The 24571-nt window shown below is 50.2% G+C and overlaps 1 protein-coding gene across 1 annotated transcript in view; it reads left to right on the forward strand.

The window, feature by feature from the left end:
* The window catches only part of Chmp4b (charged multivesicular body protein 4B), a 43864-nt gene extending 42903 nt beyond the window's left edge, over positions 1-961 (forward strand). Inside the window, exon 5 of the mRNA XM_006992831.4 lies at positions 103-961. Within this exon, the coding sequence (XP_006992893.1) occupies positions 103-167 (65 nt within the window). The 3' untranslated portion in view covers positions 168-961. The remainder of the gene's footprint in view (positions 1-102) is intronic.
* The last annotated feature ends 23610 nt before the right edge of the window (positions 962-24571 follow it).

Genomic DNA, 24571 nt, shown 5'->3' on the forward strand with positions numbered 1-24571 from the left:
GTAGGCCTCAGCCAGCTACAGGACAGGGCTGTGTGCAGATGCAGTGGAGCACAGCCCCAGCTCCCAGCCAGCCTTCAGAAATCGCCCTTTCTGTCTCCACAGTCAAGAAGAAGGAAGAGGAAGACGACGACATGAAGGAATTGGAGAACTGGGCCGGATCCATGTAACTGGTCCAGCCTAGGCTGGGCCCGGACAGACTCTGGTGGCCTGTGCGCGGGGCAGGCGCGTGCGTGCGCGGGGCAGGCAGGACGCGGTGCAGGCAGCCTCCATCGCTCAGCTCTCACCCAAAGCAGTAGCCGCATCACTGCTCACTCTCGCATAGCATGGTCTGTGCCCAGGGGCGGGCGGGCGGGGGGAGGGGTGGGCGGGAGGGAGGTGCCTGCTGTTTATAATGTTGAATTTCTGTAAAATAAACTGTATTTGCAAATCCAACATTGAGCTTCTGGACTACGCTAACTCCACTGCTGAATCCTCCGTGGAAAGGGTCGGCCACTTGCAGTTGAAACGATCCGGAACCGTAGCCTGTGTCCTTAAGTCAGCTGACTTGTCCCACGTCTCTGTAAGATGCGTATGGTACTGGCAGAAAAGTCGTTTTTCAAAAGCCATAGATAGGCTTCCCCTTGTCCTCAGCCGTCATAGCTCATCTGGTTTTGGTTTCCTCAAGAGCTGTGTCTCTGTCTGTCACCTGTGTAGCAGCCCGTGTTTACCTCCCTGACCCTGTCAGTCCTGCTCCCCTGGTCCCCTGGAGTCTGTGACACGGATCTGAAACGGATGTATTCTCTTGAGAGCAGATACGATTGTGAGAATTGAATTCCAGCTATCCAGTTTTCTAACATAGCTCTAAGGTCCTCATGCTGTTTGTGATAATGGATAGATAACTCATTGGAAACATGTGCATACATTTATATTCAGATGAAATTATGGTTTGCACTGTCTATTAAATATCTCGATTTAATTTTCACACTTGCTGTTGTGTTCAGTCAATCGCTCACCTCCCTTGGGGGTCGACCCTCTCCAGGCCAGCCCTGGTCCGGGGTCACCTGGGGAGACATGAAGGGCTTGTGAAGAGCGGCCCTTCCTAGAAACCTCACGCTCCTGGAGGCCACTCAGCTGCGGCCCTTACTCACCTCTGGGCCCCCTCTCAGTGAGGTGGTTCCTGTGCAGCCCCAGAACCTTCCTTCTTGCCTGCCAGCACCTAGGCAGTGCCTGTGGGAGCCTCCGCCTGGTGGCTCATGATGCCGTCATGGTGCCGTCATGACAAGACCCGGGCAGGAGGTGCGTTCCCGTGGTAGGGAAGTGTGCAGAGCGAGGGAGGACTGAGGGCACTCTGGTCTGCGGGTCTGGGGGGCTCTGGTCTGCCGGTCTAGGGGGGCTCTGGTCTGCGGGTCTGGGGGGCTCTGGTCTGCGGGTCTGGGGGGCTCTGGTCTGCCGGTCTAGGGGGGCTCTGGTCTGCCGGTCTGGGGGGCTCTGGTCTGCGGGTCTGGGGGGCTCTGGTCTGCCGGTCTAGGGGGGCTCTGGTCTGCCGGTCTGGGGGGCTCTGGCCCGACCCTTCCACTCCGAACCTTCCTCTCTAGAGACTGATGGATGCGTTGGCCTCTCCTCCGGGCAAGTAGATCTCCACATTTGTTCCTTCTGCATCTTGTCTCAGGACTGAGAAGTCACCCCATTGCCCTAGCTTCTCAGCTTCCTGAGATAAAAACCAGTCGGAGTCCACGATGGAATACTGCACACTCACAGTGGGCCCAGAGCAAGCTGCCTGTGTTCCTGTCTTTGCCACTGCTACATTTGCTGTGAAGAGACACACGGCCACTTTTAAACATTTGCTGGGGGCTTGCTTACAGTTTCAGAGAGCGAGTCCGTGACCTTCAGGCAGGGAGCGTGGCAGCATGCAGCCACTGTGCCGGAGCAGTAGCTGAGAGCTCACATCTTATCCACAAGTTGGAGGCAGAGAGAGACTGCGCCTGGCATGGGCTTGAAAGCTCAGAGCCCACCCCCCAGTGGCATACCTCCTCCAAGGCCACCTCCTAATCTTTCCCTCAACAGTTCCACCAACTAGGGACCAAGCATTCAAACATAGGAACTGATGGGGACATCCTCATTCAAACCCCATAGCTCCTTGGGTTCATGTTCTCCTTTGCTTATGTGAAGCTGTTCATGCCCCGCTCCTTACCCTCATGACTGCCACACTCAGAATTGGGACTTGATGACTGGGTTGAAAATTCCTGGCTTGGGAGAGATTGGATTTGGCTAATGTCACAAGTTCTATACACCTCATGAAGAATTTAATGGTAGCACACAGCCAACCGTAGTGTGGCTCCCAGGCATCCCCTTTGGTGTGGGAAAGCCAGAGTGGCCCTTCTTGAGTCTTACCAGCTGCCTTGGACTTCTCTCCCTAGGACTCAGTGGGTAGGGCTTCCAGATCCCCCTCATCTCTGACAGGCACAGAGACCAGTCCAGGGCAGTGTCTTGGCCCCTCCGAGAAATCGCTGCTCATTGCTATAAAACATACACATTGTGCCTGGGTCTGTGGGGCACAGGACTTACCAGTGCCCAGACCCCTTTCTGTCCTTAGGAAGTTCTCAGGCCTGGGGAGACATAACCATGCCAGATTCCTTGGATACAAGCAACAGAAGACTCAACCAACACACAGACATGACACTTTAAATTTATTCAAGTTTTTTTTGAGCACCTACTGTGTGCAGGCACTGGGAGTGTGTGCAAAAGAGCCTGTGCCCTTGGTGTTTGCAGACAGGTCTCAGGACAGGAAGTCTAGGCAGTATTGGGGTTCTGGGTTTGAAGCAGTGGCTGAACCATGTTCTCAAGAACAATACTCTTGCCGGTCTGATGGAACACAACCAATTCCAGCACCAAGGGGGCTGAAGTTGGAAGGATCACAAGTTCAAGGCTAATTTGTTGTATGTAGTAGTGAGACTGACTCAAAATACAACCAAGACAGCCAGGTGTGGTATACTCAGGAGACAGAGGCAGGAGGATCTCTATGAGTCCAAGGCCAACCTGATCTATATAATAGGTAGTTCCAGGACAGCCAGAGCTACATAGAGAGACTGACCTTGTCTAAAAACAACCAACGTGCTTTGCCTCCCGTTCTGCCTAGGCACGTGGGCGTTTTCCTCAGGTCCATAAGCTGCCCTGGGTCACACTCCACTCCCAGAGCAAACAATGGGAAGATCCACATCTGGCCACTCCCAGAGCAAGCAATGGGAGGATCCACATCTGGCCACTCCCAGAGCAAACAATGGGAGGATCCACATCTGGCCACTCCCAGAGCAAACAATGGGAGGATCAACATCTGGCCTTGCTTTTACCTCTGCCTGTGTTAACAGATCCCATAAGATTACACACAGACAAGGGGAGGGGGTGGGAGGGGGGAGAATAGGGGAACCCATGCCTGATATGTAGAACTGAATGGTATTGTAAAATAAAAAATATATATATATTAAAAAAAAAAAGATTATACACAGACTATTTCTATGGGCCATGACTATTACATGACTGGTTCCTACTGCAAGGGAGTCTGGGAGATATGATGTATGCAACAGAGTCTACTAGGATGCCCCCCCCACCCCCACCTGGAGACGGGCTTTCCGGTCCCAGAGTATCTTACAGTCTGCTCAGTCTGAGCCTAGAGAAGCTGGGGGCAGAGTGGCACATGTCTTTTATCTCAGCCCTAGGAGGCACAGATAGGTGGATTTCTGAGTTCAAGCCCAGCCTGCCTGGGCTGTGTAGACAAAACTGGGCTTCTGTTACCAGGAGGAAGCAGCTGGTTGCTGGGCAGGCGTCCACCATGCAGACACCAAAAATCAACCACATGGCTAATATGGATTTAAAATGTTTTAAAGGTTATTTTATGTGTACGAGTGTTTTGCTTACATGTATGTCTGTACACTATATGTGCCTGGTGCCTGAGAAAGACAAAGGAAGGTGTCAGATCCCCTGGAGCTGGAGTTACAGAGGCTGTGGGTTATAAGGGAGTGCTGGGAATCAAACCTGGGTCCTCTGGAAGAGCAGCCAGTGCTCCTAACTCCTAAGCTGTCTTCACAGCCCCTAAAAGTAGCTGGAATCAAGACACTTTTGCAAACCCCTCAATCATCTCCAGATGCTCTCTTTAAAAGAAAGAATAGCTGAGCATTTACTCTTATGAGGTGGAGGGACCTGTCAGCTAGAGGCCAGGCCACCCTTGTCTATAGGGTTCCAGGCTAGCCAGGGCTACAGAGTGAGACCCTATCAAAAACTGGAGCCCCAGAACAAGGTGAGGGATCTGAGACTTCAGTTTAGCAAAGTTCTTCGTAAATACTAGAGCCTACACTTAAAGCCAGCAGCCTTAAATCCTCAGGAAAGCGGTGGTCACTCTGTGACCTGGCTCCACGCTTATCTCCCAGTTACTGTTACCTAGAATTCCTGCAACAGGAGTTCTAGTCCCTTGGCCTTGGTCTCCCACTCCTGGACACAGCCCTCTTCTCTTCCTTGTCTCCTCCTCCTCCTCCTCCTCCTCCTCCTCCTCCTCCTCCTCCTCCTCCTCCTCTTCTCTCTCTCTCTCTCTCTCTCTCTCTCTCTCTCTCTCTCTCTCTCTCTCTCTCTCTCTCTCCCCCACCTCGTGTGTGTGTGTGTGTGTGTTTCTGCTGAGACCAGAACCCAGCACCTTGCCTACTCTAAGCCCAACCCTACAAATACATTTTTGTTTGTTTGTTTCGAGACAGGGTTTCTCTGTGTAGCCCTGGCTGTCCTGGGAACTCTCTCTGTAGACCAGGCTAATCTTGAACTCAGAGATTCGCCTGCTTCTGCCTCTCAAGTACTGGGATTAAAGGTGTGCGCCACCACCGCCAGCGTACAAATGTATTCTGAGTGTCTCTCTGCCATCTCTTATGAAAATTTGGTTTGATAGGAAATTGAGAAAGGTCGTCGCCATCACTCCTCTTTCTCTTCGCCTCCAGGCTCTGAGTAATCAGCGTGGTGGAACACATTGGAAAGAACCCCCCCCCCTTTCCAGGAGCACTGGTAGGAAGGAGCACCATTAGCCAGAGTGGAGGAGTGAGGAGGACTGAGGGGTGGGGATGGTGAAGACAGGAAGCCCCCCCTTGAAGCATGAGCAGAGGTCAGGAGCTGCCCCACTTCAGAGTGATGGTGGAGTCAATAGACTTGCAGTAAGTATTTATGAAATGAATTATAGATGAAGAAACTGAGGCACCATGGTGTTCCAAGCCTCAGCCAGCACTAAGACATGGTCTCAGCCCTTCTGCTCATGCAAGGCTCCTTCAATATGTCTTAGGTATCCACCTAACAAAACCAGCTTCCTTCCTTCCTGCTTGCCAGGTTGCATCCTGGCCTTGCTGGTCCCTTTCTTGGCGGAAGTGTGTTCTCTGGCAGGAACAACAGCTCAGCAGGAGCCGTGAACTCGGAACACACAGAGCCACCATTCCAGTCAACCCCCGAAGATCGTCTCAGAGCCATTTGCCTGTTGTAGAGCTGGGCAAGCCTTGGCACAGAAGAGTAAAGGAGATTTGCCTAAGTTCATAGGGCATTGAGCAAGGAGGCACAAAACCAACCTCCCTCCTCATACCCTCCACTGTCACCACGGTGAGGCAGGGGCAGGTTCACGGAGGCATATACCTGTCTCAGAAGGTGCCAAACCTGAATGTGACCCAATGCTGGGGTCCAAAGTCTCAGAAATGAGGGCTGCCTCTCATTTCTGCTTGCTGCGGAGAGCCAAAAGGGTTATACGCCACAGAAGCCAGAATCATCTAGAGAACCCCGGAATGGAGAAGTGGGATCAGAGCCATGCAATAGTCCAGTGTCCTTCCATAATGACCGATAAGATGGGGACCCTAAGGCCAGGCCCCTCCCTCAACCTTAGACCTTTTCTCTTTTCTCCCCAGACACTGATGTTCAGTTCTTCCTCCCCCTCTTCAACGTGGATGGCCCTCTGGGGTCACTTGGCTCCTTCACAGAAAGAGTGGGCAAAGCCACCAAGGTACATAATGAAGCTGGTTTGCTTCTCTATTGCTGCACAAAAAGCCACCCTGAAATGTGTGTGTGTGTGTGTGTGTGTGTGTGTGTGTGTTTTCCTGGGCTCTGGAACCCATGGTCTTGCCCACGCTAGGTAAATACTCTACCACTGAGCTACACACCCAGCTTTTTACATCGCGTTCAGTGTTGGAGCCCATCTACATTTCCTAGTTGCTTTACCCAGCAGGACTGCATAAGAGGATGGTTGGGCCATAGGCCTGAGTACAAGGTGTTTGGAAGGGTCTGCACTTGGCTGTATCTAGCAAGGGGGAGGTCTTTTGCCCCTCCCCTTGGCATTGTCATAAAAAGTCCTTTTGAATAAAGTTCTGAGCTGGTGGATTTTGACCCAGTCCCTCCCGAGGTTATCCTATGTTTCTGTCTTTCCTCTTGTCATCCAGGTATCTCTTTTTATCTAAATATTCCTCATGCCGGGCAGTGGTGGTGCACACCTTTAATCCTAGCACTTGGGAGGCAGAGGCAGGTGGATTTCTGTGAGTTCGAGGCCAGCCTGGTCTACAAAGTGAGTTCCAGGAAAGGCGCAAAACTACACAGAGAAACCCTGTCTCAAAAAACCAATAAATAAATAAATAAATAAATAAATAAATAAATAAATAAATAAATAAATAAATAATCCTCACTTCTCTCTACTCAAGAGTACCCTGGTCGTAAAAGTGGGGCTGGTCCAAGTATGTTGGTAAGTTCCAAGTATGAATTAATTCATCTGGCCCCTAAACCTGTATCAAAAGATTATTTTTGAATATCTACCACATTCTGTATTTATAAATTCTATATACACTGCTGTGCTAGATTGTATAGCAATATACATGTAACTGCCTGAAGCTTTTAAAGGCAGACACATAAGAAGTAGGCATAATAAAAACGTGTAGCACTTTCTTCCTGTATCCAAAGGAGTGAAAGGATTTACCTCTGAAATCTGCCTTCTTCCCCCACTCTCCTGCCATCGTGGGCAGGGGCATCGCCAGGGGCATCATTCTCCTCCCCCTGGAAACTTCCGCAGCTGCCTCCCTGGTCTTCATGCTGCCCACCTGATCATCGTGCTAAACATGGCAGCTTTACCTGTAATCCCAGCACTTGGGAGACAGAGGCCTGGGAATTGTGAGTTTCAGGCCAGCATGGATAACACAACAAGATCTGCTCTTTTAGAAGAGAACAAAAGCTGTCATTCTCTCTAAAACAGTGGTTCTCAACCTTCCTAAGGCTGAGACCCTTTAATACAGTTCCTCATGTTATGGTGACCCCCAGCCGAAAGTTATTTTGTTGCTACTTCATAACTGTAATTTTGCTGCTGTTACGAATTGTAATGTAAATAGCTGTGCTCTCTGATGATCTTATGTGAGCCCTGTGAAAGGGGTTTGCGACCCACAGGTTGAAAACAGCTGCTCTAAATCTTCCTTGTGGTCACAGCTGCCAGGTTTCAGGCAGATCTGCCTCTCTCTGTCTCTCTGTCTCTCTCTGTAGGTCTCTCCTCCTCACTCCCCCTACACACACACTCTCCTCCCCCTTCTTCCTTCTCCTCTCTCTCTCCCCTCTCCCCTCTCCCCGCTCCCCGCTCCTTCCCGAAGGTCTTGTTCAGGGTTAACTCAAGTCAGACTCGGGGCGGATGTACACCAAGCACGTCCAAGGAACATTTCCAAACCACTAGATCCACAGACCTTTGGGGAGTTGCTGGGACGCAGCGGTGTGATGTGTGGTCCAGCAAGGTAGCCGGCTACTCGGAGGAGCGTCGGGCGTGAGGGCAGCAGCGCTCCCGGCGGCCTGCAGGTGGCGCCATCTCCTAGGCAGTGAAGCAGCTCTGGACTCCTCCGGCGCTGACCACGGGAGGAGGGTGTGTGTCACTGGGGGTCTCCTCTCCGTGCACCCCTCTTCTAATCGCACCCTCACACCCTCATCGTTGCCTGCTGTCTCAGAGATGTCCCCAACAGTTGAGGGAAAGATGTGTGATGTGCTCTCCTCCTACCAGAGGCTGGTGAGTAAGAGAACCTCACAGGGACAGGCAGGCTATTCCGACAGCAGTGGTGATCACAGGACTTGCCTTCCCTGGGGTATTTTGCAGGGGTCCTTCGTGGAGGCCTGGAGGAGGGGTGCTGGAGCTACCTAGAAAGTTCTGCCAGCTTGGGCTCCATAACAGTGTGAGATCCTGCCTCAAAAAACCTAAACAAGCTGGGCGGTGGCTCATGCTTTGCCAGGAAGGTCAGGAGTTCAATATCATCCTCGGATACATAGCAAGTTCGAGGCCAGCTTGGGCTACATGAGCTGATGTCTCAAAAAACAAACAAAACAAAACAAAGCCATGCAGTGGTGGTGGTACACGCCTTTAATCCCAGCACTTGGGAGGCAGAGGCAGGCGGATCTTTGTGAGTTTGACGCTAGCCTGGGCTACAGAGTGAGTTCCAGGACAGCCAGGATTGTTTCACAGAGAAACCCTGTCTCGAAAAAAACAAAACAAAACAAAACAAACAAAAAAACCAAAAAAAAAACCAAACAAACAAACAAACAAAAAAAGCAAATCAAACAAACAGAAAAAAACAAAACACTGAAAAACACACACACACACACACACACACACAAAAGGACTGGGATGTAACTCAGTAAAGTGCTTGCCTAGCGTGCATCAAGGCATAGTTCAGGCCGGGTGGGCTCAACTTTAATTCCAGCACTTGGGAGACAGAGGCAGTCAGATCTCTGTGAGTTCCAGGCTAGCCTGGTCTACAGAGAGTTCCAGGACAGCCAGGGTTACACAGAGAAACTTGTCTCCAGAAACAAACAAAACACAGTCTGGTATTGTAGCTGGGCATGGTGACACGCATTTATAAACTCAGCACTTGGTAGGTAGAGGCAAGAACCAAAGTTCAAGGCTGTCTTCAGAAGCAGAGCAAGGGGTGAGTTCCAGGTCTGGGGTATGTGAGACCTTGTCTCCAAACAATATACAAGAAAAGCCAATCCAAAACAAGCATTTCAGGAGAGTGAGTCTTAATTAAAGGGGAGTGTTGCATGGGAGGCCTGTGTAACTGCAAGGACTGAGTGACTATGACACTTAACAGGCCCTGCTCACTGCCATCTTTGCCAGCCATGACCTCCACCACCTCCTGCCCTCCGCCTGACCCCTGTACACAGGTCTCCGATAGGCAGTCAGGGGCATTTTAGTATCTAGTCAAGGTCTTTTCACTTTTCCACCGTCTTGTATAATATTAGAGGGACCAGCCTTAATATTATACATCCCAGGGGCTCAGGAGAGAGAACCACTAACGTCGAGGACTGTTTTCAGGAAATAGAATCTCAGCACACCGAGCTCTCTAGTCCACTTGCTTTAATTCCTCTGGCATAACATCCTATTTACACAGCTTCTATTCTGCTCTCATGCCTAGCTCCTTTCTTGCCTGATTTCTCTCTCTATTCACCTACCACTCCCTCTAAGTTCTATCTTAATTCTCTTGTCTTAATTCTGCCTCATCTAGATCCTTTTTGTCTTGTTCTTACCCAGCTAGTACTTCCCCATCTGACTCTTCCTCATTTTCCATCTCGTCTACACATACTTTCTGGTCAAAATCCTTCTTATCTCTCTCCGTTCTCCATCTCTCTGTCCTCCCCAAGTCTCTCAGGAGTCCAGTTATAAACCTAAGCAATAGCAATCCCCTGGTCGAGCAAGGTCACCAGGCTTGAATTCTATGGGGTCAATAAAGGTAGGGAAGAATTTTCCTCAGGCAGTAACTGCCAGACTTCCAGGGTCAAACGGAGAGGTGATAAGAATCACACAGAGGGGCAGTAGTTGTTAATTATCATTTGCAGCCCAAAAGGGAAGTGACTAATGAATTAACTAAAGGCTAAATTCAGGTAATATCTAAGAAGAGAGTTCTTATATGCTCAACTATAACCTTAAATATGATTGGTAGAAAATGTTAAGAATCTATAAGTTGCTAGGTCAATGGGAGAAAATAAAACTGCCTTCTTTTTTCCTGTGGCTCCTATCTGTCCAAGCTATCTGCCGTTTTTTTCTGCAGGGTGGGGGAAAGTGTGCTCAGTCGCTAGGCAACCTGTGTACGGCTAGATGCCTCTGGTGATAGTTAAAGGGAGATCTGGAACCAGAGGTAAGGTTTGGGAAAGGAGGAAGTTAAACTTAATTGGTACATCTGCCAGGCCTTCTCAAACAGGTAGTCTGGATGCTTAAGTCTGTTCTTAGAGAATACAGAGGTATCTCTGATAAGGTACTTTCCTCCTCTGTCTGGAGATGGACCTGGCCGGATGCTGCCAATGATGATAATTACAGGGAGGCTTGAACTGGGGTTCTGGCTGTGCATAGCTGTCAGCACAGAAGGTTATCTAAATATAGATAGATATTTAGAGGGGAAATGGTGCCCAATCAATGATGGAAAAGCTACAATAGCACACAGGAAACTCACAGCAGGAAACGGCTGATAATCAAAAGCCAAATCTCACCAAGGCTCCTTGAGCCTCAGCTTGACCTCTGGAAGGCCCTTGGCTACTTCCAGGTATTAGCTTTGTCATAATCGCCGGCTTGCAGCACCACCCAGACGCTTGTCCTGAAGAGCTAGGCGGAGCTGGGGAGGCTCACTCAGTAAGTGCTTCCCACACATGCCTGAAGACCTAGTTCAATACCCAGCATCCACGTAAAAAGCCCTGGGCGCTGAGACAGGAAGATCTCTGGGCTCACTCAGCTCCAGATTCCAGAGAGAGACCCTATATCAAAATTCGCCACAGAGGGCTCTTGAGGAATGGCACCCAAAGTAGACCCCAACCTCCACACGCATGTGCATGTACATGTACACACACACACACACACACACACACACACACACACACACACACACACCCCAGCCAGGACTAGGCCTTTCAGCTAGTTCTCGTCTCTTCTCTGTATTTTGCGAACTCTCCACTGGTATGTCCTGGCCTGGCTTGCTCATCACTGTAGAAACTTGACATTTTCTTCTTCAATGCCTATCTCTCCTTCCAGACCACAGGTTCTGTGAGAGCCACAGCCGTGATATTCTCGTGCTCTGCAAGCATCACTCTGCTACTAACTGAACTAATTAAAGGGGACAGCTGGACCGGGACAGGAGGTTTTGGTAACAGGATCATTTAGACAAATAATATCTTCATGACATAAAACAGTGCCTCTATTTCGCCTGCCACAGAGTCAAGGGAGGGCCCGGGGACTGCAGCTCTGACTCCGGATTCCGCACAGGGCCTCTGCAGGAGTGTGAAAGGTTGGGTGACGCTACTGTCACCAATGCATTTGACCTTCACCCCCACTCCTGGCTGTGTTAATGACCTGGTTTATGTTCCTGTAAGGCAGATTCTCACTTCAGCTATCACGTTGGTTATAAATCCAGATGGCGTTCACAGCTATTCCTTTACCCTCCGTGTGTGTGTGTGTGTGTGTGTGTGTGTGTGTGTGTGTGTGTGTGTGTGTGCCGGTGTGCACTCGCGTGCGTGTGCGGATCACTCTTGGCCACCCTGGACCAAGCTCTGGGGACAGTGGCCAGGCTGAGTCACGCAGAGGATTTGGTGTCCTGTGGAGAGACCCAGGGCTCAGTCCCAACTGACAGCCTGCAGTCACACCAAGGTTGTCCTGTACAAACCGCCTCACCCCCATCCTACCCCACCCCCCACCCCCACCCCATCACTGGCCTCTAAACTCTTTTCAACAACAGCCAGCCTATGCTAGGCGCTACCTGGGTGCCTAGCATGATGTGGAGGGCATTCTCACATGATCCTTAGGGGCCATGATCATGTTCATCATTGTTCAGATGAAAAACAGTCTGTGAGGAGGAATGATGGGGTCAAGATTAACCCACTCACTGACCTGAACACAGTGGGGCTGCATGCCACAGAACGGCTCTTAGGACAACAGGGGAAGCAGAACCGGTACCTGAGCCGATGTTCTGGCCTGGTGTGTCTTACAACAGGGAGCAGCCCTGTCTCTCCTGGGAGGCAGGATGGTTAAGCAGGTCAGATGAAGGCAGGCCCGAGCTGGAGTCGAAGCAGAAGGATGGCTTCCTGGCTTCATTTCCCAGCCAAGCCAGCAGAGGACAGATGTCCGAGCCCACTGATCTGGGTGGGGGTGGGTATGTGAGGAGAAAGCTCAGGCTCCATCTGACAGCAGAAACAGACAGAGTCCCATGGGGACTTTCCTGTCCTTCCCCAGTGGAGTCCAGAGCAGGCCCCTGGTGGTGCCTGAGCTGGGCAGCTCTGAGCTGCACACACCACCTGCTCAGCTCCTCGTGGGGAAATGACCGAGGGAGTGTGGCTGGAGTCAGGTCCTTATCCGTCTGAGGCACCAGGGTACAGTGCAAAGGCAGTCTCAGGCTGTCTGGAAGCATCAGGCCCCTTCCTGTGGAGGCAAGGGGCTGGGTCTGTCTCCTCAGGCTGCGCAGACACAGTGCCTCGCAGTTCAAACTGGCTTTGAACAGCGGCCATGTATTCCTTTGTAGTTCAGGAGGCCTTACGTGATCTGAAGTTGAGGTGGTGGTAACCTAGGTTGTGGGGAGAGTCCCTCCTAGGGACTCCGGGCAGCCCTTGGCCCTCCTTGGCCCCATTTCCAGCTCTGTGTACAGACATCAGCGCCACCACTGTCTTCTCTTGTCTGTTGTAAAGATGCTTGTCACAGACATCGGAGGTGACATCCTGAATGACGTCACCTCAAAACCCTCAAATCCGCAAAGAGCCTTTATCCAGGAATGTCGCATTCACAGGGTCTGGTGGGAACATTTGTTCAGGGGTATCACCCTTCCCCTACCCAAGGCTGTTACGAAAGTGAGTCCAGAGGACCCCCTGAGGACCACTCTGGCAGTGACACCCTCTCTGCTGGGTCTCGAGGACATAGGTCGGGCAGGCCTTGGGTAAGGAAGGGATGTGCCCTGTGCAGCAACCCTGTGCCCAGCAGCCCTCTCGGGGAAAGTGCTATCCCCAAACATATTTTACTCCTAAACGGGCCAATTAAGAAGGCAAATGTTTTCAAACAGGAGGATTTATTGGCACAGAGAGTGCCATCCCTTAGCACAAGGAGTGGGTGTGTGTGTGTGGAGCCATCTGGAGGGGCTATTTATCATTTTTATTTAGTTACAAGTCGTTGGATTGTTACTGGCAGGGTTTCATGAGGTCTGAGCAAGGATCCCTAGAGGTGGGGACCACAGGCTGCGTGCACATGCGTGTGTCAGTCTGTCAGTCATGTGTACCTAATGTCTGAGTGCATGTGCATGCATGTTTGTGTGTCTACTTACGTTTGCACACTCCTGCATTTCTTTCTTCTCTGAGTGTGTACATGTATACCTCTGTGTAGGAAAGAGTATGTGTACACAGGATAGTGTGTTGGCCTTTATGTATGTATGTATGTATATATATATATATTTTAATGTATATAAATATATATATATTTAATGTATATATATGCACACATATGCCTATGTGTACATGTTGTTGCACCCCTGTATGCACTCCTCTGTGCCTGTGCATACATGTACCTCTGCATAGGAAAGGGCGTGAATATGCAGAGTCATATGTGGGCTTGCAAACATGCCTAGTGGATGTGCATGTACTCATGTGTACACTCTTCTGTGTGGATTCATGTACAGCACGGAGTGTGTTTGCATGTCACCCCTCCACCCCCACACACCTTACCCACTGTAACCTCCTGGCAGCAATGGACAACTCCTTTACGCCCCTCCCCCATCTCCTCCTCTGCCACTGCCCTCTCCTCTCTCTTCCCCGTGTGTCCTTCTCTTTTGTGGTGGTCTGAATGAGAATGACCCCGTAGGTTCATATATTTGAATGCCTGGTCCCCAGTTGGTAGAGCCATTTGGGAAGGCTTAGGAGGTGTGGCCTTGTTGGAGGAGCTTTGTCCCTGGGGGCAGCCTTGAAAAGCTGTCGCATTCCCAGTTAGCTCTCTCTGCTTCATGATTGTGGATCCATATGTGAATCCCCAGCGCCATGATAAAGTGACCTGCTCCTGTGCCGGGCATGGGGGCTGCCATGTTTCCCCCCACACACACACACACCTCGGGATAGCCATGGACTATAACCCTCCGGACCACGATCCCCAAATTAAATGCTTTCTTTCATAAATTGCCTTCGTCATGGTGTTCGGTCACAGCAGTTCAAAAGTAACTGCAACACCATCTTGTCTTTGTTTGGACCGGGAGTCCCCAGTAGCAGGTCTCTTGAATGACAGAAAAGGGCCTGACCTGGCTTAGATTTGGATCCTGTCTTGGTCTTGTTTTGCTTGTTACAGAACTTGTCTTGGCAAATAACTATGCTGTTCTGTTTCGATTGAAACAAGCGATCGTGTCTCTCTGAGGCCACTCTTGGTTTCCCAGAAGCTGACAGACAGAGGAGTAGCCATAGAAATCCCGGCGAGTGCCATGGCGTGGCTCCTACCACACAGCCTCTGCTTGAGGGGTGATGAGGACGGTGCAGAGCATGGATCCTGTCCACGTGGCGTCCAGCCAGGGACAGCCACTCTGGGATTTTCCAGGCCATGTTTCCCCAGACAAGCTACAGAGCTCAAAGATTTTGGATAGGTCAAACTGAGCTGTGTGTAGTAGGGAGGATCCTGGGACCACCCACTGCGGCCTCCCACACCCACTGTCCCAGCATATTTTCAACTCCGTGACTTTAGGAGTCATGGCCAGGCTGGTGTCTTATGGCTCTACTTCCTGTGGGTCCCACCATCAGCCCTGGAGACTGGATTTCGAGCATCATCTTCTCTCCCTCCGTGAGATCTAGCTAGCCACCCAGTCCTGTTTGCTTCGCCCCAGGCTCCATGGCCTGTCTCTGGGAACTCTTGCACTCACTGGCTTAAAACTCTTGGTGACTGTCCAGCCTCGTCGTCACCTATCCCCATTGACATTTAAAGCTGCAGCAGTGCCAACTATTTTTACTCTATTATCGCTTGGCTCACACATGCAGTTCCCACGTCAGAGAACACCTTTTCGGACCTTTCCATTCCCGATACTCCTCTTCACCCTTTGAAGCCCCAAGGGAAACACCCCCCTGGAAAAGGCTGGAAACGCCTTATTCTTAGGACTTTGTGAGATTGTGCCTGGCATGGAGAAGGCGCTCAATCAGTGTGCACACTGTCTCCTTGACCCGTCAGCTTCTTCAGGTGCTGCGGTGGGAGGACCTTGGGACCTCACTGGTCTGAGAGACGGGACAGTTTGACTTAGGCAGGAGTGTTCATGGGCTTCCCCGGCCTTCGACCCACCCCATGACTCTCAAAATGACAGCAGCTACACACTTTCCCAGCATGTGGCTTTTTCTAAGCAGCCGTTTCTCATTAAATAGGCATTTTACTACTTTCTGTGTGACTTGTGTTAGTCATGGAGAATTCTGATTTTTACAGTGCCCTGTTTTTAGAGTGTGACATTCTGGGCTGTAAAGATATAATCAGCTCTCATAAGAGATGGTTTCTTCAGCACTCAGGTGGTGGGAGGTTGGGTGGCGGCAGCATGATTGGAACCCTTAAGTATCTAAAGTGACTGTCGCCAGTCCCCGGAGCCACAATTCAATCAGCCTCTAAACCATGAAATTCAACAGAGAGTGTTAAAAAGATGGCAGAGGACGAAATGAGAAAAGAAAAACGCTCAGGCTGGAATTGAATTCTGACGTCACTTGATGGGAGTGTTGAAATGAGCAGTCACACCACCACCCCCTCGCCCCCCAAGCCCCCTCCCACATCTTCTCCAGCTCTGCTGATGGAAATGGGGTTGCTTCCTGCTGTTCTGGAAGAACCAATCAAAGTTTCCTTTTCTCTCTCTCTCTCTTCACCGCCCCCCATCCTTCCTCCCACAGTGTTTCCCGAGTACCCACTGTGTGCAAGGCACCACTTTAGGGACTGGTTGGTATAACACTGAACAGTCAGATGTGGTCCTGATTCTTTTGAGGGGGGTTCATTTGTTTGGGGTGTGTGGGGGGGAAACAGGGTTTCAGTATGTAGCCCAGGCTGGCCTCCATCTCCCAGAGAATTACCTGCCTCTGCCTCCCTGAGTGTTGGGATTACAGATGTGTGCCACCATGCCTGGAGTGCTGGGATTACAGATGTGTGCCACCATGCCTGGAGTGCTGGGGTTACAGATGTGTGCCACCATGCCTTCTCTCCTTCCGGTCCTCACTGTTAGGCACCAGGGCTCCTTCCACTGTGTGTGCTTGGACAATTCACTTTTTTTTTTTTTTTGTACACCTACCAGCATGAAGTGCCACCATGCCCCAGAAATGATAAACTGAGGCCAGGCAAATGCATCAGATCCCAATTCTAAAGAGCACAGTTAAATTGGGGCCAGACACACCCTATAAACCTTACAAAAGGAGGGCACCTTCTGCTCTCCAATCACTCTCCTGGCTGTACTTCCTTCCTTGGCTCCATCAGCATAAAACAGCAGGAGACAGTGAGAATTACTGAGTCATAACTTGTTGGCCTGTGAGGGAGCCATTTACTGTCCATCCCTTTACGGGGCGTGGTCTTCAGAGGGACCACTTATAGAGATAGTGATGCCTAGGAGGGCAAGGGGGTCTCTCGGGCCATGCGGGGATTCTGCTTAGGCAGTTGTCTGGCCTCCGCTCTCTGACTGGACAGGAAGATACGGGTGTGCAGCAGGGAGGTGTGGTCAAGCAGATCCTAGAGGAGACTGGTCGGGGCCACGTGCTGGGACAAGGCATCAGGGGCACCAAGGGGACTATGGAAACTGAGCAGTGAGTTCCCAGCACAAATTAGGTGCTCATTCCATGTGTGTGTGTGTGTGTGTGTGTGTGTGTGTGTGTGTGTGTGTGTGTGTGTGTGTGTGTGAGTGCGCGCTCCTGTGGATACGGAGGCAGAGGACAACCTTGGTGGTCTTCCTCAGGAGCCATCTCAGCACTTGGGAGGCAGCCTCTGCTGCTTACTGCTGCTTACAGCCATGCTGTAGCCTGCAGGGCTGAACTAAGGTGGAGAAGACAGTCCTGGACAGCAGGGGGCAGACTTGAGCAAGGTGCCCGAGGGAGAATCGCTGGGACACTGCCTCAAGGCTGGACTGGTGGAGGCGGGAAGGGGCAGGAGCAGCTGTGGTTGTTGTCAGGCCCAGTGAGAGGTGAGGCATCAGGGAACAGTGGTCTGGAGAAAGACTGGGCTGCAGAAAGAGCATGGACAGTCTGGCAAGGAACCACTATGGCTGTGTCAGGGGACAGAAGCCCTGAAGTGGAGCAAGGGGACACAGAAGCTGTCGGGGGACAGAAGTCCTGGAAGAATGGGACTTTATTCTAGCGTAAGCCCCCTGACAAGTTCATTGTCATCATAATTAAAATGATCCATGTTTATCTGAAAAAATAAATAAATTTTGGAGCCAGAGAGCTGGCACAGTGGAGACTTGTGCAAGCATGGAGACCTGAATTCTCCCTCCAGGATCCACAGAAGGGCAGCAGGAGAGAAGGACACCTCAGAATTGTCCTCTGAGCTCCACATGCATGCTGTGGCATTTGCAGCCCCCCCCCCTAATAATAAATAAAAACTTAAAAAAATAGGACTAGAAGTAAGTGTTTAAAATTTGGTTGAGAAACACATTTGCAGAAAAAGCATGGACAAGAATGTAACAGAGGAGTCAGCACTGCCCACCCCCATACTTACATGTTACAAAGGCTCCTGTGTTCCCTGCAGTCCCATGTCATGTCCCAGAGGAGGGTTCCAACATTGGCTTCAAAGTGGGGCTCTGACCGCTGGCTGGGGTGATAAACCGTCTCTTGCCTTCCCCTGGCTCTTGGAGGATTTGGTACAGCATCGCATGGTTCCTCACTCAGCTGAGAGTGAAGTGTTCCACAGAGGAAAAGAAAAATGGGGCTCAGCTATGTGCATCCTGGCGGTCACCCAGAGACCTCAGAGTCACAAAAACAAACAAACAAAACAGGAGAGATGTTAAGTAGTGTCTTAGGGATTCTAAGGCTATGAAGAGACACCATGACCACAGCAACTCTTATAAAGGAAAAACATTTAATTGGGGTGGCTCACTTACATTGTCAGAGGTTTAGTCCATTATCATCATGGTGGGACATGGCAGTGTGCAGGCAGACATGGTTCTGGAGAAGGAGCTGAGAGTCCTGCACCTTGCAGGCAACAGAAAATGATCTGATACACTGGGTGGTCTTGAGCATATATGAGGCCTCAAAGCCTGCTTCCACAGTGACACACTTCCTCCAACAAGACCGCATCTACTCCACGAGGCCACATCTTTTAATAGTGCCACTTCCTTTGGGGGCCAGTTTCTTTCAAAACTCCACAAGCAGTCACCCCCAAAGGACTGCGCAATGGTCCCCATCTCATAGAGGTGGGAACTGAGACTCAGGAGCCAAATTGCTTTAGCTGTGAGGTAGATGTGGCACTGTGTAGCTAGAATTTTCCTGCCTTGCCCACAGTCAGGACAAATCTCTCTCACCCGCCAGTCCCACAGCTGCTCAGACCCAACCAAGTAAACACAGAGACTTATATTGCTTACAAACTGTATGGCCATGGCAGGCTTCTTGTTAACTGTTCTTATAGCTTAAATTAATCCATTTCTATAAATCTATACCTTGCCACGTGGCTCGTGGCTTACCGGCATCTTTATATGCTGCTTGTCCTGGCGGTGGCTGCTGTGTCTCTGATTCAGCCTTCCACTTCCCAGAATTCTTTCTTTTCTCCTCTCTGTTAGTCCTGCCTATACTTCCTGCCTAGCCACTGGCCAATCAGTGTTTTATTTATTGACCAATCAGAGCAACACATTTGCCATACAGAACATCCCACAGCACTCTGGGCTGATATCTAAATACATGCCTGCCAAGCTCCAAAGCCCAGGTTCTTGTTCACATTCACAACTGAGAACAACGACCAAGTGTATGGGATATTAGGGTCCTGAGAGAGTCCAGATTTCTTGTTTCAATTTGCAGAACCAGGAGCTGGTCCTAGGGCTCCTGGCCCAGCTAGGTCATCCTGGGGAAGAGACCTGTAAAGAAGATGTCAGCTCGAGGGGCCAACTGTGTTCCCCTCACCCCAAAGCTGCACACAGCCTCCCCCTGTGCCTCCCCTCCAGGCTCCTGCACCCTACCTGGCAGCTGGAGACCTAAGACTGTTGCTCAGAACTGGTGGTGAAACCCAGCCACAAGCAAGAGCCTGAGCTCTGCACTGAAGAATCATGTCCTTCATCTCGTCCCCTGCATTTTACACCACCATGTAAAATTTTCCATTAATTCCTCAGAATAAAATGTAGTGGCTGTTAATTTTCGACGCCTGGGAAGTAGCCAGCTGAATGCCTTTTTTATGCCCGAAACTATTTTCCACTATTAGGGAAGTGTAATAAAAAGTTGCCTTTCCTTGATTTTATTTTTTAATTAAGTGGGAAGTTCTGGGCAGCCCCGCTGCTGGAGCTGTGGCCTGCAGCTCACAGACAGAGGAGGTAGCGGAGAAAGGACACAAGCCATCTGCACAGCCAGGTCCTAACCCTCAGAACTCGCCGCCAGCCCTGGCCTGGCCCAGATCATAAAGAGCCCTAAAGCCTTTTTGTTTTCTGAGCCTGCGAGAGGCAGTGTGGACACCGACTTCACACAGGCTTGGGTTGAAATCTTGGTGCCTCAACTCTTTAAATGTATTTGCGTGTGTTTGAGTGAAGGTCAGAGGTCAGCCATGGGTGTCCTTTCTCAAGACAGCATTTGTAATGGCTAAAGAAACTCCAGTTTGTGGTAGGCCCATCTGGGTACCTAGTAGCCATTTGTGCCTGACTCAAGTTCCCGGAGATGAGTTCCCAGCAACCCTGACTCTGTGACTCCCACCCAGGAGTGTGCAGCTGTGACCATTGTTGGTTATGACTAACTGCTGATTTTGGTCTCTGGACCTTGCTTATGCAGACAATCAAGGACTATTTCAAGGCCAGAGGTCACTTTGACCCTCTAATATTGGCAGAGCAGAATAGCTCTAGTGGTTTTCGCTTTTAAAAGCCCTTCCTGCACCTGCTTCTGTAGGATAGGTCTCTGATTTGGGCTAGCAATTTTAATAAATCTGGCTAATTGTAATCTGAACTGAGTCTCATGGTCTCGAACTCCGTGGCACATTTACCTTGCTTTTTCAGTCAGGGTCTCTCACTGGCCCGTAACTTGCTGATTTGGCCAGGCTGGCTGGCCAGAGTCCCAGGAATTTTTTCATTTTGGCCTTCCAAGTTTGGGATTACAAGCTCATGCCATGAGGGCTGGAGCAATGGCTCCACAGTTAGCATCTGCTGCTTGCTCTTCCAGAGGACCCTATGGTGATATTTTATTTGTACTGAAATGTGATTTTAATTTTATGTTAATAAATAAAGTTGCCCTGGGGTCAGAGCTATTAGAGCCATAGTAAGAGCGTGGTGGTTAGAAGAGCTAGGTAGATTTCTGTGTGTTCAGGGATACAGCCAGTATTGGAGACATACGCCTTTAAGACCTGGAGGGCGGTACTTACAGGCAGTGATGAGGCAGTCATGTGGTTGGGTTTACAACCAATGAGAAGGCAGAACAAAAAGACTATCTAAACACAGACAAACAGGAAGTAGCGCTCTCTCGGGGAAGCTAGGAGCACTACAGGAGGTAAGATTTTATCTCTGAGCTCTGACCTCTCGGCTTTCTCTTTTACATTGGCTCTGTGTTTCTTATTTTAAAAAGACGATTGGTTACATCTACAGGACCCTCTTAGTTCTCAAGAGCCACACCAGGTGGTTCACAGCTGTAATTCCATATCCAAGGGATTCAGTTGTTATGCAATATTTAACTATGTGAAGGTGTGTTATACTAGTTTCTGCTGCCGTGGTTAATGATGCAAAGATGTGTTACATTTGTTTCTGCTGCATTCCTTGAGTTTTGTAAAGGTGTGTTGCATTTGTTTCACCTTGCCTTCCTAAGGCACCTGATTGGTCTAATAAAAAGCTGAACGGCCAATAGCTAGGCAGGGGAGGGATAGGCAGGGCTGGTAGGTGGAGAGGATAAGTAGGAGGAGAAATCTAGGGTAGAGAGAGGAGCAGGAGGAGAGAACGAGGGTGACAGAGAGAGGACACACCCAGGGCCATCAGCCAGCCAGATGTGAGAAGCAGTGAGAGTAGGATGTGCGGAGGAGAGAAAGGTCAAGAGCCCCGAGGCAAAAGCAGAGGAAGAGAAACAGGTTAAGTCCTAAGAGCCAGTGGGACACGCGGAAGATAAGGCTGGGCATCCATAACTAATAAGAAGTCTCTGTGTCAGGATTTGGGAGGTGGTTGGTGGCCCAAAAGAAAGCCTGTTACGTCTGGAAGGAAGGGACTGGACCTGCCTGGACTGAGTCTGCCAGGTTGATCGCAGTCCTCGGGGGAGGATTTGCCCTGGAGGAGGTGGGAATGGGGGGTGGACTGGGGGTAAGGGGAGGGGGTGGGAGGGGGGAGAATAGGGGAACCCGTGGCTGATATGTAGAACTGGATGGTATTGTAAAATAAAAGAAAAAAGAAAAAAAAAGCCTGTTACATCTAATGCCCTCTTCTGGATACCCTACCCCATCATTCACACACACCCACAAATAAAATAATAAAAATAATCAGGGTGGAGAACAGTTAGAGCACATACTAGTCTTGCAGAGGAGCCCAGTTCAGTTCCCAGCACCCATGTTATGCCGCTCACAACCACCTGTAACTCCAGCTCTAGGGGGATCCAATGCTTCTGACCTCTGTGGGCAGAGGCTCTCATGTCTGCACACACACACACACACACACAACTTAAAACAATAAAAAAAATTTTCGGGTGATGGTGGTGCATGCCTTTAATCCCAGCACTTGGGAGGCAGAGGCAGGCGGATCTTTGTGAGTTCGAGGCCAGCCTGGTCTACACATAGAAACTCTGTCTCCAAAACAAATAAATATGTAAATAAAAAAATAATCTTTAAAAAATACCATAGGTTTGCTGATTGTGGGGCATTCCATAGGGAGAGGCTCTAAGAGTTTCAGGCCAGCCTGATGTACATAGTGTGTTCCAGGATAGCCAGGGCATGTAGAGAGACCCTGTCTCAAACAAAACAAAACAAAACACACAAAATAAATCAAAACGAAAACCACCACTACCACCACCACCACAACAAAACCAAACCAAACCAAACAAAAAACCCCAAAACCACCAAACAAACAAAAAATCCTACAAAAACAATAGGAGGCTGGAGAGAGGACTCAGCAGTTAAGAGCACTGACTGCTCTTCCAGAAGCCTGGGTTCAATCCCCAGGACCCACATGGTGTCTCAGCCATCTGTAGTTACAGTCCCAGGGGACCCAACGCCCTCTTCTGGCCTCTGCAGGCACTGCACACAGTTGGCATGCAGGTGTACACGCAGACAAAACACCCATATACATAAAATAAAGGTTAAAAACTTTCAAAATAAAATAATAAAAGTAAATCTAAAAGTCATGGTGCACCTCTTTAATCCCACCACTTGGGAGGCAGAGGCAGGCAGATCTCTGAGTTCGAGGGCAGCCTGGTCAACAGTGTGAAACCCTGTCTCAAAACAAAACAAAACAAAAACAACAAAAAACAAACAGAAAAAAAAACTAAAAGGTAAAAATATATGCTAGAATGAGCACCTAAACAAAACCCAAACCAGCAGCAACAACAACAAAAAAGCAGGAAACTGCTTACAGACTGAAGCATCTCCCCAGCTCCAGAGCCTCAAATCTTTGAGTAAGCGCTCTGTGCTCTCTGGCTCTTACGGCCTCGTCTGTAAGCCTCCCAGGGTTGCTGACCAAGGCGCTGAATGATTAAAGGAGAATGATGTCGCGTGTCTGGCCCTCAGGAGCCATCAGGAGCGATGAAGACGAGGGACATTGGCTTAAAGGGGCTCTTCGAACTAGTGAGCCTTCTCCAGATTGCCCACTCATGGCACTGGGCTTCTAGGGTGACAAGCTGACAGGAATGTGCCAGGGGAAGACTGGATGTGATTCACAGGCCTGCAAGGTACCTGGGCGGGGGGGGGGGGGGGGGGGGGGTGCCTTCTCATGGAAAGAGGACAGAGGAGCAGGGTCTGATGTGGTCAGTCACAGTGCCCAGTGACCGAAAGACTCCAGCCTCAGGGTTGCTGAGAAGGGGCTTTGTGGATGAGGTTAGTGTCAACAGTTGGTGTCATAAAGGACAGCATCCTTGATGATGTGGGATTGCTCTCTTTCCTACTGAGTCTGACTTATACACAGGAGGAAGAGGGAAGGCAGGCGACTCTGGCAGTCTGTGTCCCTGTGTCTCATTCTGATAGATTTCTGTGTGGTGGGCGTGGCCGGTGTCTTGTCCACTTGCCCCTGGGTCATGCCGCCCAAGTGACATTTTCTTTGTCTAGGGTTTCCTCTAGTGTCCACCAGGGAAAACACTTCCCACTAACCAGAGTGTCCACCTAGAGGCAGTTCTCAGGGTTCAGGGCATCTTCCGGCTGGCTCCTTACCTCCGCCTGCAGTCTGGGGCCCTGGTGAGCCCCATATGTCTTTCATAAAGGGGCTGGGCTATTCTTGTCAGGACGTGCATGTTTTAAGGTTTATGAAACTCACATCTGTGCTAATGTGGCCTTGTTTCCTGGAAATCCCTGGGCCAGGGTGCAGCGTACCACTAAGTGACACGTGGTGTCCGCCCTGCACTTGAGTGGACCTTGTGGCTGTCAGTGACCTCGTATCTGTGACACAAACCCCACGGTGTTCTAAAACCACCCCCACAGCCCTGCCACCTCGGAGCTCACTCCCCACACTCCACTCTGCTGCCAAGGTTTTCTTTCCCCTCCTTCCAATGAATGGTATAATTCTAGATTTCTTCAGTCAAATCCAAGGAGCTGGAGACAGAGCTGAGGGGTAGATCACGTTGCCTATCATGTAGGAGGCCCTGGGTTCTATCCCAGTGGAAACAGCAACAAAAACAAAAGCTTTAAATCAGTAGGCCCACAGTGAGGCCAGCTTCACCCCCTCGTCCTCTCATCCCCAGCTCCCACCAACCACACGTTGGAACAGTGTCTCATGAACTGGGTGTGGTAGCACATGCCTGTAATCCAGTACTGGGAAATGGAAGCAAAGGATTCAAGGTTCAGGGGCATCTTCAACTACATAGTGAGTTTGAGGCTAGCCTAGGCTATGTGAGACTGTTTCCTTTCTTTCTTTCTTTCTTTCTTTCTTTCTTTCTTTCTTTCTTTCTTTCTTTCTTTCTTTCTTTCTTTCTTTCTTTCCTTCCTTCCTTCCTTCCTTCCTTCCTTCCTTCCTTCCTTCCTTCCTTCCTTCCTTCTCTCTCTCTCTCTCTCTCTCTCTCTCTCTCTCTCTCTCTCTCTCTCTCTCTCTCTCTCTGTACTGGAATTCACTCTGTAGACTAGGCTGGCCCTGAACTCACTGAGATCCGTCTGCCTCAGCCTCCTGAGTGCTGGGATTAAAGATGTGAGAACAGCCTGAGTCAAGCGGTCACCAGGCAGATGTGACACCTTGGAGGGAACAGCAAGAGCCTGGGAAAGGAGCGAGAGGAACGTTTGACAGGCAAACACGAGGCAAGGCTTCTGCTACAACCCAAAGGTCTCCCACTGAAACAGGGT

This window comes from Peromyscus maniculatus, chromosome 4 (genome assembly GCF_049852395.1).
Source record: "Peromyscus maniculatus bairdii isolate BWxNUB_F1_BW_parent chromosome 4, HU_Pman_BW_mat_3.1, whole genome shotgun sequence".
NCBI lineage: Eukaryota > Metazoa > Chordata > Mammalia > Rodentia > Cricetidae > Peromyscus > Peromyscus maniculatus.